Source organism: Octopus bimaculoides, chromosome 13 (genome assembly GCF_046866305.1).
Source record: "Octopus bimaculoides isolate indiv1 chromosome 13, ASM4686630v1, whole genome shotgun sequence".
Taxonomy (NCBI): domain Eukaryota; kingdom Metazoa; phylum Mollusca; class Cephalopoda; order Octopoda; family Octopodidae; genus Octopus; species Octopus bimaculoides.
In genome coordinates this window covers 28,219,384-28,238,409 of record NC_142940.1, presented here as the reverse complement: position 1 = coordinate 28,238,409, position 19,026 = coordinate 28,219,384, and the positions used below count along the sequence as shown (strand labels likewise).

General features: G+C 40.8%; 1 protein-coding gene across 9 annotated transcripts in view; it reads right to left on the bottom strand.

Annotated features, from left to right (window-relative positions):
• Window positions 1-19,026, bottom strand: part of LOC106869731 (uncharacterized) — a 179,232-nt gene that overhangs the window by 66,034 nt on the left and 94,172 nt on the right. For 8 of the 9 annotated variants that reach the window (XR_016244001.1, XR_016244002.1, XM_089361593.1 and 5 more), the window contains one exon: window positions 5,731-5,751. The exons of the other annotated variant lie outside the window; for it this stretch is intronic. Coding sequence is in view for 6 of the 8 variants with exons in the window: in XM_089361593.1 (XP_089217719.1) it covers window positions 5,731-5,751 (21 nt within the window). In the remaining 2 variants the exon portion in view is untranslated. The remainder of the gene's footprint in view (window positions 1-5,730; window positions 5,752-19,026) is intronic. 9 annotated transcript variants of the gene reach the window in all.

The window sequence follows — 19,026 nt, the reverse complement described above, 5'->3', positions numbered from 1 at the left end:
GGATAATCCGGAAATTTATGTTGGAGCGAAAGTTGATATAGCATAGATAGCAGAGGTACATATATTCCATATTGCGATGGATTTTTGCTTGTTTACTTGAAGAATGGCCAAGTCAAGTGAAAAGTGAGCGGTAATTAGGTCAAGTCATGAAGACAGAATGTGAAAGGGGATAGAGGAGAGATAGAGGCGGAGGATGGTAGCGATATATTTATGGTCAGTTGGTCCTAACAGGGTAGAGGGGATGAGCATATAGAGTGAAGGAGGAATAGGGGGATGAGGTTAAAAGGAATGCGTGTGTGTAGTATATAGGTGGTGGGGGTATGAGTGATAAACCAAGGACAGAGATAAAGGGAAGGGATGGGTGGGAAAGGTAGTTTGTAGTATCATATTTTAGGATGCTGCCAAGCCTATTTATAGACGGTGGAAAGGGATTGAAAGAAGTGACGTAGTCTGTATGCGTAGGTGGTGTTCTTGTGAATTTAAGAATAGAAGAAATAGATTTGGTGGTATATGTGTGGTGGGATGATCGAAAGGAAATAATCCTATTCAAAAGATGGTGAAGGATGGATGTTTTTGCCAGGTTGAATAGGTTGCCTGTGGTGGCGGTGGGGGGGGGGGGTTGTGTGATTATGTTGCGTGATCGTTTGTGCAATTTTGCTTGTGATAGAACCTAAATGTGTGAAAAGAGCGGTGGTTGCAGTTGCTAAACGCTTCGTTATATCGATTAAGTAGAGTGGGAGAATTGTATTTTAAAATATGGAACGCCTCAGTTAGGCAACGCTTGCAATTGGAGCGCTGGCCCTGGTATGGAGTTCCAGAATCTAAGATGGACCATTTTAAGGTGTATTGGGTATTTTTGTTTTTGAGGTGATGAATATGATTGGCTAATGCTGTAGATTTACTGTGTTTGTCGTATCTAAAAGAGTGCATACTGCCACGTACATTGATGCAACTATAAACTTTAAACATCGCTACGCAGCCCATATGCACTCCTTTAGATACGACAAACACAGTAAATCTACAACATTAGCCAATCATATTCATCACCTCAAAAACAAAAATACCCAATACACCTTAAAATGGTCCATCTTAGATTCTGGAACTCCATACCAGGGCCAGCGCTCCAATTGCAAGCGTTGCCTAACTGAGGCGTTCCATATTTTAAAATACAATTCTCCCACTCTACTTAATCGATATAACGAAGCGTTTAGCAACTGCAACCACCGCTCTTTTCACACATTTAGGTTCTATCACAAGCAAAATTGCACAAACGATCACGCAACATAATCACACAACCCCCCCCCCCCCCCCCCCGCCACCACAGGCAACCTATTCAACCTGGCAAAAACATCCATCCTTCACCATCTTTTGAATAGGATTATTTCCTTTTGATCATCCCACCACACATATACCATCAAATCTATTTCTTCTATTCTCAAATTCACAAGAACACCACCTACGCATACAGACTACGTCACTTCTTTCAGTCCCTTTCCACCGTCTATAAATAGGCTTGGCAGCATCCTAAAATATGATACTACTAACTACCTTCCCACCCATCCCTTCCCTTTATCTCTGTCCTTGGTTTATCACTCATACCCCCACCACCTATATACTACACACACGCATTCCTTTTAACCTCACTAGACCTTTTAACCTCATCCCCCTATTCCTCCTTCACTCTATATGCTCATCCCCTCTACCCTGTTAAGACCAACTGACCATAAATATATCGCTACCATCCTCCGCCTCTATCTCTCCTCTATCCCCTTTCACATTCTGTCTTCATGACTTGACCTAATTACCGCTCACTTTTCACTTGACTTGGCCATTCTTTAAGTAAACAAGCAAAAATCCATCGCAATATGGAATATATGTACCTCTGCTATCTATGCTATATCAACTTTCGCTCCAACATAAATTTCCGGATTATCCACACATGGATTACTTTGCACGGATTTTCTACATGGATATTTACCACTGGAATGAAACTACACTTCAAGTACTGTTCTCTTTTTTTTCAGCACATCACACTCTTTACCACTTCATACTAAAAATATCCGCCTATGGATATAATAATAGATTACTTTATTTTTTCTGTCTCCGATGAAGGGAAGTACTGGATCTTCCCAGAAACAGCTGTAAGACTCTATCCATAAAATACTTCTCCAACCTTACCTTTGCTCTCTTTATCTTTTTGTTTTTATATATTTACACACACACACACACACACACACACACACACACACACACACACACAAACACACACACACACACACACACACACACACACACACACACACACACACACACACACACATATATATATATATATATATATGAATTTAAAAAAGGAGACACACAATCTTAACCGACCGACACTAAAAACCAAAATGAAACTCCAACAAAAATCACAACCAAACTAAAGAACAGTACAATATTCTTTACTACTAAAGGCACAAGCCCCGAAATTTTTGGGGAGGGGACCATTCGATTAGATCGACCCCCGCCCCAGTACGCACTGCTAACATTTCTTATTCCTTTATTGCCCACAAGGGGATAAACATAGAGGGGACAAACAAGGACAGACAAAGGGATTAAGTCGATTACATCGACCCCAGTGCGGAACTGGTACTCAATTTATCGACTCCAAAAGGATGAAAGACAAAGTCGACCTCGGCGGAATTTGAACTCAGAACGTAACGACAGACGAAATACCGCTAAGCACTTCACCCGGTGTGCTAACGTTTCTGCCAGATCGTCGCCTCGAACAGTACAATATTACCACTGTTATTGTTGTTATTGATGACGTTGAAGATTATACTGTTGCAGTTATTCTTGTTTTTACATATAATTTCAGATCATCTATGTGGAGCAAGTGTGAGATGATCTTGTCAAACACTTCGTAACAATGATTTGTTCTATTCAGCTCACGGGACAAGGGAATGAGAGAAAGACAGAAGAGAAGAGGGGAGAGTGAATCACCCTGGAATATTCCACAGTCAATTATCATGTTCTCTGATACATACAAGCTTTTCTCGTGGTTGAGATACAATTTTGTGTTCTACAATCCCATACTGTGTTGAAAACCTTTTACGAAAGTAGAGATCTTGTATATTTTTAGTGTCTTTAAGATCCAGCTATGTGGGGCACTGTCAAATGCCTTACGATAGTCAATCCATGTTATACTAAGGTTTGTTTTATGGATGAGCAATTTTCGAGTATCATAAGGTTTATTAATTCCTGGTGTTTAAGCCGCATGAATTTCTTTTGCACACCGTTTTGTTCATGGGTAAGCGTGTTGTTTTCATTGAGAAATTGGTACATTCTTTCGGTGAGAATGGATGTTTTGTACATGGTGGTCAAGCAAGTGATCAGCCTGTAGTTTTTTGGGCTTCTTGTGTCGCTCGTTTTAGGGAGTAGGTATGTTATCCCTAATGTTAACCAGCTTGGAGTATTTTCAGGGTTTCTGATGATATTAGAGAAAAAGTGTGATCCATCAATATATCTATCATTAGTGCCGCTTGAGTTCCCGTACCCCGCCATTTCCAATGCCCCATTCATGTACGAGGTACATGTCATGTTAGGCACAACCGGCCATATGCGACGTTCCTCTTTAAGTCTTTTAAGCTTTTCCCACACGGAAAGCCTTATGACCTCCAGCGGAGGTCATTCGGGATCTCGTGTGCAGGCCATATCTACTATCTCTTTATGTTCTACTATTTTTTCCACCTCCTCGCCCTTGTAGAAAAAGATAAGTAATTATTCATCTTCAGGGGTGGGAGTCGTTTCTTCCACCGTGGGTGGCACAACTTCGGAACATGCAGACGGCACATCATCATCCATCTGCAATGACCCGTTCTTCTTTCTTTTTTTCCTTTTCTTCCTGACTTCGGGAGATTGGAACTCTTTCGCTTTGTCCGAAGTCTCTCCCCCGCCTCCTGAAGCATTAGGGTCCTTCGACGGGCAACTATTGTTTCCCGCTTTCTTCCTTTTTAATCGTTTTTGGGTTGAGGAAGCTGAAGCCTCCTCAACCACATCCACCTCTCCCTTTGATCGGGTAGGGGAAGTGGCTTCCAGTGACTGTTCCAGGACCGTACCATGGTCCTGGGGGCAGTTATTTTTAACGTGGCCTGGCTCCAGGCACAAGTGATACTTGGGAGGGGCGTCCCTCAAGTATCACCGGATACCTGCGGCCAGTCATTTAAAAAAAATCTGGAAAAACCATATCTTTTGCGGCTGATGGGGTCCACAGGGTCAAAATCACTCTTGACCCTACCCAATCGACCGCCGGCTATAACCTTACATTTAAGAGCCTCGGCCCGCTATCTCCAGGCATCGTCGAATGGTACCTTCAATCCAACCTGCCTCGGCTCCTGGGGGTAACCCACATACCCAGGCTCTTATTAATTTCCTCCCGCAGTACGACGGGAGGAACAGAATTTCGTTGCCCTCCAAGGGGTGGCTCGCAAAATAATGAACCTCCTCGGGGTGTCAAATAGCAACCATACGGTTGCATGGCTAACACTGCGGGATATGTATTTCACAGAGGACAAATAGTCTTTCAGTTCTTTTTCTATAGTTGGTTTTGGGAAGACGGTGATGGTATCAAGAACTTTAGAGTTCTAACCACCACCATTCCCTCCTCCATATCTTTTAACCTCTGCTTGGGTGGGATAATTTCCCACTCCAAAGGAAGAAGAGAAAAACAAGGAAAACAATTCAAGGAAAAAGAATAGAAAAACAATTTTTTAAAAAAAAGGAAAAATACAAAATCCTAGGCAGAAACAAAACAGGCTACGCTGTACTGCAGCCCTGACTTGAAATGGTACTCCGTTGCAGTCAAATAAATACACAAAAGTCCTGGTCCGTAATCCAGTGACCGAAGTGAGAAAAAAATCTTTAAATGGTTTCTGCTTGCTGAACTTGGTTATTTCATAGAAACGCCCACCAGCAGCCAGCCACATCACTATACCTGGAACAGGCAACAATTCAATCAAATTTTCTCAAATTTTCAAATTTTCGACACCGCCAAGCACAAGCGAAATGCTCCAGAGCTGGGAAGAATATACCGTAAAAATAAAAACACAATACTTCTACCCAGCTCACAAAAAAAGCAAATTCGCTTACCCTGACGGTGTCCTCTGTTCCTTAGACGGAGCTATGAGCTGCACGTCTATCTTCAATGGTAACCGGAAGTAGACTGCCAACACAAACTTGGTAAGCAAGCTGCATACCACACAGCCACTCCTGCGCCTGGTAAACTAGTCAAGAAATAGAAGGTTATTATGCTAGTCTCAGCACAAATTTGTTTCCCTGACATAAACATACATCACAAAAGCTTTAAGCAGAGTGACATAAACACCAAAAGTATTATTAAAAAAAAAAAGATCTTGCAAGTGCTGGCGTCAATTCTTTGTCAAGAAAAGTCATTTTCTATGGACTAGAATTCTGTCTAGGAAGAAGGAAAATTTGTTTGCCCTCCACTGAAATACGATAAAAACACATATAATGGGTTGCAGACAGAGATGCAGGGATATACAATTAATCATATTATTGTCAATTGTGATACACAATAACATGTGCAAAGTAACGTCAACAACTTTTGATTGGTAGCTTGTTCTCACAGGCATTTGATGGCATTGAGACAAAAGAATATAAAAACAAAACCCGGAAAAGCATGGATTTACAAAGCAACTCTCTCCTAAAGTATTTCAAGTATTTGCTTACCATTTTTCGTTGGTTGTTTTACTAAAAAAAAGAAGAGAATAGTAGTATATATATGTGTGTATGTACGATGCACAAACATAAAAATACATATTATGATCTATACATACAACAACAGTAAAAATTAATTCAACAAAGGATACAATACGTGTTTAACATTTCTGTATGAATGTTTTCAATTTATTCAAAATGTTGCTGGTGGTGACTTATTCGAATATTATTCAGTTTGAAAAAGTCATCAGCGGCAAAATTTCGAAGTAGCCGTCCACATTATCTATCTATCTATCTATCTATCTATCTATCTATCTATCTATCTATCTATCTATCTATCTATCTATCTCTTCTCACGGACGTGCTGTCACATCGGCTGCGAAGGTAAACGTTTTATTTGACCTTTTATTGTCCACATTTTGTTGGAATTTTTTAATAATTTTGTTGCGAAGCACCTAGGCTTCATTTGTGTGTACTTTCAAGGGCAGGAATTGGCCCCCAGGGGCAGTTTCAGCCCTAGCAAAATACAAAAATTTCCTTCTTGACATTTGAAAAATGTCGAGAAACATAATTTTGGAACGCTTGTCTTGTTCTTTTGACGAGCATTTCCCGAGGCTTCAGATGCTAGAAGAAAAAAAAGAACAGAGTAACGCGAGCTCACTCAGTGATAGGAACGCAGCTGCTGTAATTGTCACAAACACGGCGATTACAGCTACAAACAGCCCTCTCACCACCACCACCACCACCACCACCACCATGAAAACTATGAGGAAATCTGGATCGGAGGAGACTGCTACTACAGTCTCTCCATCTACTAGCACCAGTGACAACATGAAAATTAACACCACCACCAACACCACCACCACCACCAGCAACAACAACAATAAAAACCACAACAACAGCAAGGACGTAAAGTTATCGGCCGTCAGCAATGACACCATCACCTGTTCAACAAACTCTGCTGCCACTACCACCACCTTTGAACCAGGCAGTACATACACCAACATAAACAAAAATATTCAGAAGAACGTCCGCCAGCAGAACAAAAACAAATTTCGCAAATGCTCTAAAAGAAAAAAGAAAAAAGAACAATAGTGACATTCACACAAAAACAAATAAAAGACACAAAATCCCTTCTTACGAAAGAAGGAGATGATGTCAGAATAAACATACCAAAAGATATTATAGAAATGAAAAACAAAAAGTGCATCATTTATAAACTGGTAAACACAAAAACCAGACGTGTAGAAAATGTTAGCACAGATAAAATTGAAGCTTGTCTTAGAAAAATTTGGCCTTATCAAAATCATGTCACCTGGGGAAGAAAATTTGGGACGGTGCAGGTGAGATTTCTGGATGAAAATTTAGCTAAACAATTTTCGACACTCTCTCTCCGCACAGATGACTTGGTGATGATACCGAGTTATCTAGGACAGAGAGTGACCAAAGTTATAATAAAAAATGTGCCATCGGAGGTGGACACCTAATGGCTGATATCGGCCGTATGCCTGGAAATGGAGGAGGCAAATATTTTGGAGAAAGAACTGGGGAGGGAAAAATCTGGAAATCCTTCTCCACATCACGGAGAAGGCTTCACAGAAAATTCCTCCAAACATTAGATTGGCAGAGGACCACAAGCTGTATGTGGTGGTAGAGGACAGGCGACCTCGCTGTTACCTATGCAACAGCGAAGCACATCTGAAAAAGGACTGCCCTCTGGCCGCTAAACAAAAACAACAACAACAACAACAACAACAACAACAACAACAACAACAACAACAACAACAGAAGCAACTACCAAATACCCCCAACAGAAAAACTTTACTACCAACACCACCAGCAACACAAAAAACAACAACAGAAATATCAGCAATAACCACAACAGAAAAGACAACAGAAACTGCAAAAACAGAAGAAAAAAAAAGAAAATTCCAAGACTGTCTCTCCCTCCCCCATATCACATACACCACACACAAATAACAAGCAGCCAACATCAATAAAAACAGCAACACAAACACTCACAGACGCACAAAATTTGCCGTTACCTCTTTCTGACTCCTCAGAACTCCCATCATCCGATGAAGAGAGTGGGGAGGAGTGGAAAATAGCTACGAAAGGAAAGAGGAAGCGCAGTAAGAAGAAAACAAAACAAAATGCAAACACAAACAAAGCAGGGAGATTCACATCTCCCGAAAATACTACTAACACCAATAGTAATATATAAAAAAACAATGCTAACAGCAATAGACAGTACAAACACAGAGTTGATGAATTACATCAACTCTAAAACAAACATCACAAATAACGATATCAAAACCAACAACCACCCACGTACAACACCGCCAAAACACATTAAAATTATTCATGTAACACCAACATTACACAACACAATAAAATCCCTCTACCCCAACTCGGTAGAGGGATTCCAGAAATATTTGTGCAAGAAATTGTACAATAGCCTCCTTGGTGAAAAATCCAAGGAGGAAACAAAACTTTCTAACGGTAAGTAACACTCTGCTCTTTTGTTTTGTGCTTTAAAGCACACGTATAAATAGAATCATGGTGAAGATTGGTTGTGTGAATGTGCGTGGCTTGGGGTCGCCTTGGAAACAAGGGTACCTCTTAAATGACATCAAGTCACACAATTTGGATATCATAGCCATTAGTGAGACCAGACTTCATGAGCCTCGGGCCCTAAAGTCCATGTTTGGCGGACAGTTTAACATTTATTTTTCTCCCTGTCTGCCGAGGATGGGCGGTAGTGGCACGGCGGTTCTTTTTCGCAAGAGTCTGGATCTCCAAGTAAAGACGATATTTACGGACCCGGAGGGTAGACTGGTTGTCCTAGATGTGGACGGTAGCGACGGAGGCGCTTTTCGGTTGCTGGCAGTTTATGTGCCTCCTTTAACAGGTCGGTCGAACTTCTTTCGACGTCTAGAAGTATTCCTGGGAACGTCTCGTCCCTTACTTTTAGTGGGGGATTGGAATGCTACCTTGGACACGCATCTAGACTACGTGGGGAGTGACAAAACTAGAAGGGGATGCAAAGGCCTCATAGACCTGCTCAGACGCTTCCAGTTGTCTGACAGGTACCGACTCGACCACCCAAATGTGCCAACGTGGACTTGGAGCAACCGCATGGGGTCGTCGAGGGCGTACCTAGATAGGATAGTGTGCAGGACAAGAGATAGAGATAGTTTAGGATGTCCACAGTTCCACATAGTCAGCTACACGGATCACAAACTTGTGACGTGTACGCTAGACTTAGATAAGGCACATAGGCAGGGTCCCGGTTACTGGAAACTAAACGCGTCTTTCCCGTCGAGACAGGTTTTCAGAGACCGGATTAGCACGTTAGTAAAGAGGGCTTTGACGGGAGCCATCGTCAACAACAAATGGTGGTTTGCCCTCAAGAGAGCAGTAAGGGCGGAAGCAATAAGGTATAGCAGGGCACTAGCTGTAGAGAGGAACAGAGTAGAGGGGGAGCTAGTGATAAAGTTAGAAGAGGCATTGCGAAGTGGCATCGCATCCGACTTTTTAGCGGCGAAGTTGGCCCTCGACCAACACTTCAATGCTAAACACGAAGGGTGTGCTGTCAGGGCAAGGATGCGTGCTCTGAGGAATGAAGGTGTTGGAGCCGCACAAGAGGCCCGGGTGGCGGAGGCGCAGCGGGGTAACAGAGTCACCATCCGGTCTCTGGTAGACGAACAGGGGCGCGAATTGTTTGAGCCGAGCAAGATGTGCGAGGCGTTTCAGCGGCATTTTGCCCGACTGTTTGGGAGGAGTGGCGAGCGAGAAGGCAGGGTGGACTTTAGTGCCTACCTGCACAGCTTGCCACGACTCTCGGCAAGAGAGGCGGAGTGCTGCGAAGGGGTCATCACGGCGGAGGAGGTGAGGGACGCGATGGCGGGTTGCTCGATGGACAAATCTCCGGGTTTGGATGGTCTGCCCTACGAGCTTTACAACTGTATGCCAGACTTGTTTGAAGACGTCTTGGCGGCCGTGTACTGCAACTGGCAGCAGAACGAGAGCATTCCCAGTTTTGTGAGCCGAGGAGCGGTAACGCTGCTGAAGAAAGATCCAAACAAGGGGGACGCCATAGATAACTTTAGGCCCATCACTCTGCTCAATGCAGACATGAAAATTTTAACCAAGGTGTTAGCCAAGCGGTTGGCGCTTGTCATCGAGAAACTGGTCGGCACGGAGCAGACGTGCGCCGTGCCGGGCCGGAGCATCCATGACAACCTCCATCTGATGCGCTACATCATAGAGAGGGTAGTTAAGGAACCTGGCATGGGTGGGGCCCTGATCAATTTGGATCAATCCAAAGCTTTCGATAGGGTAGACCATCGATACTTGGAGGCCGTCCTCGAAGTGGCCGGCTTCGGTCCCGTTTTCCGCGGCTGGATGGCTGCCTTGTACACAGGCATCCGTTTGGTTGTTCGCGTCAATGGACGTCTATCGGGACCCTTCGACATTGCACGTTCGGTTTGTCAGGGATGCCCCCTGTCGCCGCTCCTGTACGTATTGACTCTCGAGCCACTACTGCGGAAGCTGGCGACGCTGAGGGGCATCCCGCGAGAACTGGGGTGCGGGACGAGCGTGTCGGCATACGCGGACGACGTCACCGTCATAGCGTCTAGCCACAATTTTGTAAACAGAGAGTTACTTACGTTTCTTGCATAAATAAAAGAAATTTTATTTAACAAACTGTGACACTAAGGACCGAGGTTACCGTGGTCTTTTCGTAGGTTTTTCTTTCCACGGATAACCTCCCCATTTATTGGGAATTTTCTGTATTATTTCGTATTTTTTGTAAATACCCCAAACGTTTTGCGATGTTTTTTTTTCATCGTTGTCCCCACTTTTGTTTCTTTTTCTGCTTTGTTTTCGCCCCCCTCGAAAAGAAAAAACTCTACATTTGTATTTTGTCCCCTCTGTGTTGAGCCCTGTGTGGCTAATAAAGAAACCTATCTATCTATCTATCTATCTATCTATCTATCTATCTATCTATCTATCTATCTATCTATCTATCTATAACATACGCTCACGCAGGCGCGCGATACAATGCACTGGAAGGCACGTTCAAATATATGTAGCTTGTCTGGTTTTTTAGTTTTGCATCTCTTGATGTCTGGTTTGCAGAATTTTCGGAACTTTATTGTTCCAATGAGTTCTGTTAACTCTCTCCTAAAGTTCTCCAGTAGTGAGTTTGGGGAAGGTTTTTGCAAGTGCATAGATCATACACATTGGGGCCTATTGGGATGTCCGATCGGTTTGCTTTTTTCCTATCATGGAGGAATGCCCACTATTCATCTTATATATTAGGGCTTTTGTTTTCTGTAGCATCATTATTTTATTATTTATATTATTTACATTTGACAGATATTTGTCCTCATCTTGTTAGTTGTTAACACAACGTTTCGGCTGATATATCCTCCAGACTTCATCAGGTGTCTTGGGAAAATTTCGAACCTAGGTTCTCATTTCTAAAGTACTTTTCGATATTATTATTATTATTGTTATCATCATCGTCGTCGTCGTCGTCGTCGTCGTCGTCATCGTCATCGTCATCGTCATCGTCATCATCATCATCATCATCATCATCATCATCATCATCATCATTATTATTATTATTATTATTATTATTACTGCCTTTGCACAGCTTAGAACGCCGGAAATACATTACAGTGTCAGCTTTTCACTACTAGTGAACTAAGGTAACACCTCTTATTTTTCGAGCACCTTCCGGAGTATTCGAGCAGTTCCAAGCAGTGCTGTTTTCTGCAAGTGCTCCACCCTAATTGCAGCCCCTATTTGTTCCAAGTACTTCTCGAGATATTTTTCTCACTGTTCCCAGGGCTCCGACAATTATTGGTACTACTGCTACCTTTTTCATCGACCACAACTGCTTAACTTCCCAAGTTAACCTGTAATATCTCTCGACTTTTCTTTCTCCCTTATCGGATACCTTGTTATCAGCTGGGCATGCTATATCTATGATCCAGCATAGTTTGTTTTCTTTCTCAATTAAGACTATGTCCGGCTTTCTATTCTCAATCTCATAGCCACACTGAATCATAAAATCCCATAGGATCTTTGCATTTCTAGTTTCGACAATGCCTTCAGGTTTGTGGTCGTACCAATTTTTTGCTCTGTCAAGTCCATACTTGTTGCAAAATGTCCAATGGAAAAGCCTGGCTACATTGTCGTGGCGTCTCTTATATTCCTTCTGGGCTAGTGGCGTACATTGGTTGGTAATAGCTATACGGTTTCACCGTTTTGTCCACAGATTCTGTACTTATCACTTTTTGATGTGCTGTCTATTCTATATTTTATGTAGTTTGTTCTTAGTGCTTGCACTTTGGCAGCACAGATTAGAGCCTCCGTTTCCGGTTTTAAATCACTTTTAGTCATCCACAGCCACCTTTTTTCTCTGTCTGCCTTCCCTATGAAATTGACCATGCATTCTTTTCTTTACCCATCTATTTTCAGTTTCATTCGTTTTTAATTTCTTGTATAGTGCTTTATCTTTGCAATCTTTCATCCTACACAAGCCTGACCTTCTTACTTCTAATAATAGCAGTTCTGTAGCATTTTTTACATACCATGCTATGTTGTTTTCTTCTGCTCTAATGCTGTGTTCGCATCCAATAAGTCCTCTTCCCCCTCTTTTTCCTGGTACATACAATCTGCCTGTGTCACTTTTTGGTGGTACCAATTTTTTGCTCTGTCAAGTTAGCAACTTCCTTGTCTTTCTGTCTAAGCTTTGTTTAGTTAGCAACTTCCTTGTCTTTCTGTCTAAGCTGCTTAGTTCGTGTGATGTCCATGCGAGTATCCCTGCTCCATATCTAAGGAGTGAAACCGCCCAGGTGTTGATAGCTTCGATCTTATTCCGTCCATTTAATTTGGACTTTAGGATTAGTCTCAGTCTGCGTAAGTACTCCACCTTAAATTTCTCTGTCATTTCTTTCTCCATCAATTTATCCATTTCCAAAATCCCCAAGTACTTATAACCCGTCTCTTCTATCTGCTTCATAACCTCCCCCGACGATATCGTTAGTCCATCCATACATTTGATATTGCCTCTCTTCAAGACTAACACACCACACTTTCTCAGTCCGAACTCCATTCCGATATCAGCACTGAAGGTATACACCGTATCAACGAGGGAACTGATTTGGGTTTCATCTTTACCATAAAGGTTGAGGTTATTCAAAGAAAAGATCCATGGTGGAAAAGAAGAATCTAGGCAGGGTTAGACATGATCTCGAAGAAAATTTCTGTGTTAGACCGAAAAGAAAACGTGGAGCTTAAAAGTGAACAAAAATACAGGGCGTTGAAAAGGAAGTATAATATTGAAAGAAAAGGGCCTGAAAGTAGTAGTGGAGGAAATGAAACAGCGCCTCGTTGCAAAGAAAGCAAAGATGGTAAGATACAACCAAAGAATGAAGGGTTACCACCAGACTAGGTTATTTAGAGTAGATCAGAAGACATTCTATAACGAAATAAATGGAGACTGTAGAGATGAAAAGTTGATACCGTGAACCAACAATTTTTTCTTATTGCTCTAGCTTGATCATATAGTCTCTGTTCCATGAGTTGAAACAATCCCTTTTCTCTCCAATGATCAGACATACGTTTTCAGTAATCCCTAATTTGAGCACCATTTTCATCTACTGGGCTGCTCAGGTAGTAACACTCCATGACCACAGTATTAATTAGCTTGCTCCATCTACGCCGTGTGTGGTGGTCCCTTTCTGGATATCGACAGGCTGGAGCTGGACCAGAATCTCTGAGCCTACCGGGTGGAACACTGTCACCATCATTGGCTTCAGTCTCATTCCCACCGTTATTCACAATATTTTGTTTTTTCATTTTCACTCATATGAGGTAGCGATTATCAGGTTCCGCAATTACCAGTATTTTTATTGTGACACCATCATTAGATGTATCATTATTAATCAGCCCATGAGGCTCCACCCGTTTCCTTTCATTATTATTATTATTATTATTATTATTATTATTATTATTATTATTATTATTATTATTATTATTATTATTATTATTATTATCATTATTATTATTATTATTATTATTATTTTATGTTTGACTTTTGCTTTGCATTTGTACAAGTTGGATCCAAGTCTCACCCAGAGACCTCAAGAGACAACACGTTAGAAGTTCATGTAGGTGTTATGCCTAGGGTACCATATATTTGGATTTGTACAGTTTTGTTCTAGTGAATATTTAAGAAACCATAAGAAAATTATGTTTGCTTTAAAATTTGAGATCACATAGACAGTATTTTACGTAGGATATGGGCAGTTCCCATGAGCACTATCTTTTGAACTTCAGCCATTTTGGGGTTTCCTGGTATCTGAGCTAGGTAGTAATCAGCCCGTTTCGCTGTCATTCCCAGGGCACCTATGACAGTACTGGGGGTGGTTTGTGTTCCCACCAGTTTTTATCATGGGGCAAGTCCAGGTTTTTGCATATTACCCAGTGAATATATTGTGCAGCTCTATCATGCCTGTTGAGATACTCTGTAGGTGCAAGCAGACTGCACATGGAGACAACATGATCGATGGTCTCATTTTGTTGTTGGCATATACGACATAATGGGGAGCTGCCGTTCTTTAATATGTTGGCCTGGTAGTTCTTTGTAGGTAGGCATTGATCTTGGGCTTCTATGATAAACCCCTCTGTTTCTGATTTCAAGCCAGAGGCCATTAACCATTGGTGAGTAAGGGCTTTGTCAATATCTGCATTATTCGCTCTCTTTGGGTATTTGCCATTGAGAGGTTTTCCATGCCATTTTTCAGTCATAATATCTAAGGCAGCAATTTTAGCACGGGTTTTCAAGCGCTTAGCTTTTTCTGCAGGTGTTTCTAGTTCGTCTAATTCTTGAATTTGTTGTAATTGGAATTCACTTAGATATTCCTTTGCCTGTTTTGTTACTGAGTAAGATGCTTTCTTGCTTTCATATTTTAAGACAAGTTTTAGCATCCAGTCCTCAGAGTTTTTCAGATAGGTGTCTAGGCCAATTGTGGCTACCTTCATTGATAATGCCAGCTGTAGAAGTCCTCGGCCTCCTTCTTTTCTTGGCAGATAAAGACGTTCTATATCTGCCTTAGGGTGGTGCATTCTATGCATTGTCAACAGTTTTCGTATTTTTCTGTCAACATTACATATTTCTGTAATTGACCAGTTAACGATATTGAAACTGTAAGTCACGACTGGTATGGCTACAGCATTGATCGCTTCGATCCTGTTTCTCGCGTTCAGCTCTGTCTTCAGTATTGCTCTCACCCTGCGATAACATTCTCTTCTGATCCTTTCCCTCATCACTGAGTGCTTGATATTGTCCCCTTCAATTACCCCTAGGTATTTGTAGCTCTCCGCTGGTTCTAACTCTTTTATGACATTTTGCTGGTCAAGGTTCACATTAGATGTATTTGTCATTTTTCCTTTGATAAAGGTAGCTTTTGCACATTTATCAAGGCCAAATTGCATCCTGATGTCATCACTGAATTGTTTAACAATCGCTAGTAGGCCTTTGAGTTGTTGGTCATTTTTTGCAAAGAGCTTTAAATCATCCATGTAAATGAGATGATTTATATTTTTATCAAATATTTTATAACCATACTGTGCATCATTGAGCAATTTTGAGAGCGGTATTAGGGCTAGACAGAAGAGGAGTGGTGATAGTGAGTCACCCTGGAAAATGCCACATGAAATTCTTACATCTCCAGCATTTACAGATTCATTGTCATTGTTCAACATCAGTGTGGTTCTTCATGATCTCATACTTACAGATAAAAAGTTTCGCAGAGTAGGAGCTATTTTATACATTTCCAGACATTTCCTAATCCAGCCATGTGGCTATCAAAGGCCTTTTTATAGTCTATTCAGGCTATTGACAAGTTTTTGTGTCGTTTGTGACAATCTTCTAAGATCATCTTATTGATGAGTAGCTGATCTTTACAACCATAAGATCCACGTTTACATCCCTTTTGCTCATTAGGAAATATGCTACTTTCTATTAAAAAACTATAGGTGTACTCGGTTAGGACAGATGTTAGCGTCTTATACATTGTTGTTAAGCAGGTTATGGGTCGATAATTTTTTGGTTCGTTTGTTTCCTCATTTTTTGGAAGCAGGAATGTTAAACCATTAACTAGCCAAGAGGGCATCAAACTAGGATTTTGCAAAACATCGTTGTAAAGTTTTGTTCGCAGTTCATGGCTTTCTGGGAAGGCATTCAACCAGAAGTTAGGAATTTTATCCTTTCCTGGAGACTTCCATTTGCTTGACCTCCTGAGAGCAGATCTTATATCCTCTACCTTGACCCCCTCCCACTTTTGCTCCTCTAAGGAGTCTAGGTCTGTAGATATTCTATCAATCCAAGGGGCCTTTTCATTGTGTGTTTTATCTTCTGCCCAGATTTTATTCCAAAATTCTTGCACTTCTTCTTTTGATGGGACAGACTTTATTGTTACTGGTGTTTTCCCTATCTTCCTGTAGAAATGTTTGGGGTTATTTTTGAACATGTTATTATCTCGGAAGAATCTAACACGCTTTTCATACCTTGCTATGCGGGCAGCTTTAGCACATACCTTTTGCTTGATGGTCTCTATGGTGGCATCAATGTCAACTATGGTTTTCAGATTATATTTTTTCTTTAGTTTATGGGTCTTTGTAGGTTTGATACTCTTGTCAAATTTAAGGTTTTTCAAACATTCTATGTCAGATCTAAGCAGCTTAATTTGATGTTGAATGCGTTCTTGCCAAGAAGGCTTTTCGTGGGAGTGTTGTCTTTTTCTAATCTTTTCACCACATAGAATCTTTGAGATTCTGTAATATCAACATCATTAGCTGAAATTATATCCTTAAGTGCAAGGCGGATTTTACCAATTATTTTCAGGTTTTGGTTAGAATTGCGAATTTTGGGGAGAGTGTCGCGTTCATTCATACTAGTTTCTTTAATTTTCAGCCATTCAATCATGGTTTGATTTTTTAGATCATGTAGTTCTGTTGCGTCGATTTCTGTATGACTTCCTTCATCTATTTGATTTTCACCTGCCTTAGTGTTTATGGTTGGTTCAGAGAGTATTTCACTTTGCCTATCAGTTACCTTAAATCTTTCAATCATTACTGTATTTTCATCAGCCTTGGGCTGGTTTATAATTATTTCCTCTGTAGTATCTTCTTTAGCTGCAGTTTCATTCTTTTTATCCTTTCCTGCTTGCTTAATTTGGTCAATCTCTACTTCAGTTAGTAATTTTTTTTTCATAATGTTTCTTCTGACGTTGGCAAGTTTGTTACTGTCTATGTAGGGTCTTATTTCAAGGTGTTTCTGTCTCCAGTTTACGTAGGTTTGCACAGTATTAGATTTATCTGTAGGGAAATATATGGCATTGTAGAAGGCTGTAAGAACTTCTTTATTATCTTCCCTAGACCATTTTTCATTCTTTTTCTTTTGGTTATTTGATGACGAGCCTGGATGGCCATCTGTTGGAATATTCCGGTTGTGGGGTACTTCCAGCTCCTGTGTGTCGGGAAGATTTGAACCAGTAGCAGATTTCTCGTCTCGGATCTGGTTCATTATCCGAGTAAGTGGTCCTTTATAATCCGGTCTATGACCATGTCGGTTTATATTTTGTTTTATTAACAGTGAAGCATAACAAGCTTCAACGTTGACGCTAGGGGACGGATCTGTCTGTTTAGGGTACATTTTTTGAGACAACACCGTCTCCGAGCTCTCGTGACGTAGCTTCTTAAGGCTAGCAGATCTATTTCGAGTAAGCGGCCCTTTGTGATTCGGTCGATGACCAATCTGGTTTGTGATCTGCCTTGTTATCATTGAGGCATGACGAGCTTTGGCGTTGACATTAGGGGACGGATTTGTCTGTTTAGGGTCAGTTTTTTGAGACAGCACCCTCACCGAGTTCTCAGCATGTAAACATTGCTCGTAGCGTAGTTTTTTAAGGCTAGCAGATCGGTATTCATCTGTATTTTTTTTGTTGATAGATTTATCTCCGGGCATAGTGTATTTGTGTGTGTGTGTGTGTGTGTGTGTGTGGCGTTTTAAACTTATGAATGGTTCACTCTGTCTGTGTTTGTTCACAAAATGAAAATAAATAAAGAAGAAAAAAAAAGTTTTGGTTTTGCTTCGTTTGTGATATGTGTTTTCGTATGCGTGAGTGTGTCCTGTGATTTTCACGTAGTTGTGTAAACATGAAGATGCATGTGTAGTTCTATGGGTATCAAAACGTATATATCATTGTGTAGACGTTCGAGTGTATGCCTAATTATTCAATATATGTACTTACTATTTTGTTCCATTTCTTTTTTATATAGTTTGTAAACTTTCCGGTGTTGGTTTTGCGTGTGTGATCGCACGTGTTTCACTGAGACATCGTGCATAGGAGGACCTGTGCTTTGTATTGCAGTGAAATTTCATTTTTTTAAGAATAAAAAATATTTTTTTAAAAATTGTCTTCGTTAAAAGACCGCTTCCTTCAAATCTTCCACCGGTTCTGTTGCCTAATTCCATCGATGTTATTGGATTAGATATGGTTTTTGTATAGGGAGCCCGGTGTAGCACATCCATGTTGTTATTCAGCCCGGTGCTGCTCCTATTATTATTATTATTATTATTATTATTATTATTATTATTATTATTATTATTATTATTATTATTATTATTATCATTATTCAGTAGTTTCATATTTATAGCTTTCACTTCACTACCGAGCGCAGCTCTGTGTGCCTTGGGTATGTGCTGTGTTTTGCTGTGATGTTCTTATGGTTACTGTATTGAAATTGTTTTGCGTAGGATGTATGCAGTGCCCAGGAGTGCAATTTTCTGTATGTTATATATATTTGTAAGTCTTGGTGTTTTTGTTATGTATTTGTCTGAATATTTTTTTATCATACCTAAGGCACCTACTATGATAGGAATTGTCTCTGTTTCTAAATTCCACATTCGAGTTACCTCTATTTCCAGGTCTTTGTATTTTGATAGTTTCTCCATTTATTTTCGGGAAACGTTGTCATCTGCTGGTATTGATACATCAATTAGAAAGCATTTTTTTCTTCATAATCTCTGACAACTATATTGGCCTTAATTTCTCTATCTGTGTATATTGGCATATCCCAGAGTATGGTTGCTTTCTCGTTTTCTGTGACCTTTTCTGGCGTGTGCCTATACCATCTTTTTTCTGTTTTTATTCCATAGTGTTGGCATAGCTTCCAGTGTATGTAGATTCCAGCTCTGTCGTGTCTGTGAATATATTCCTTCTT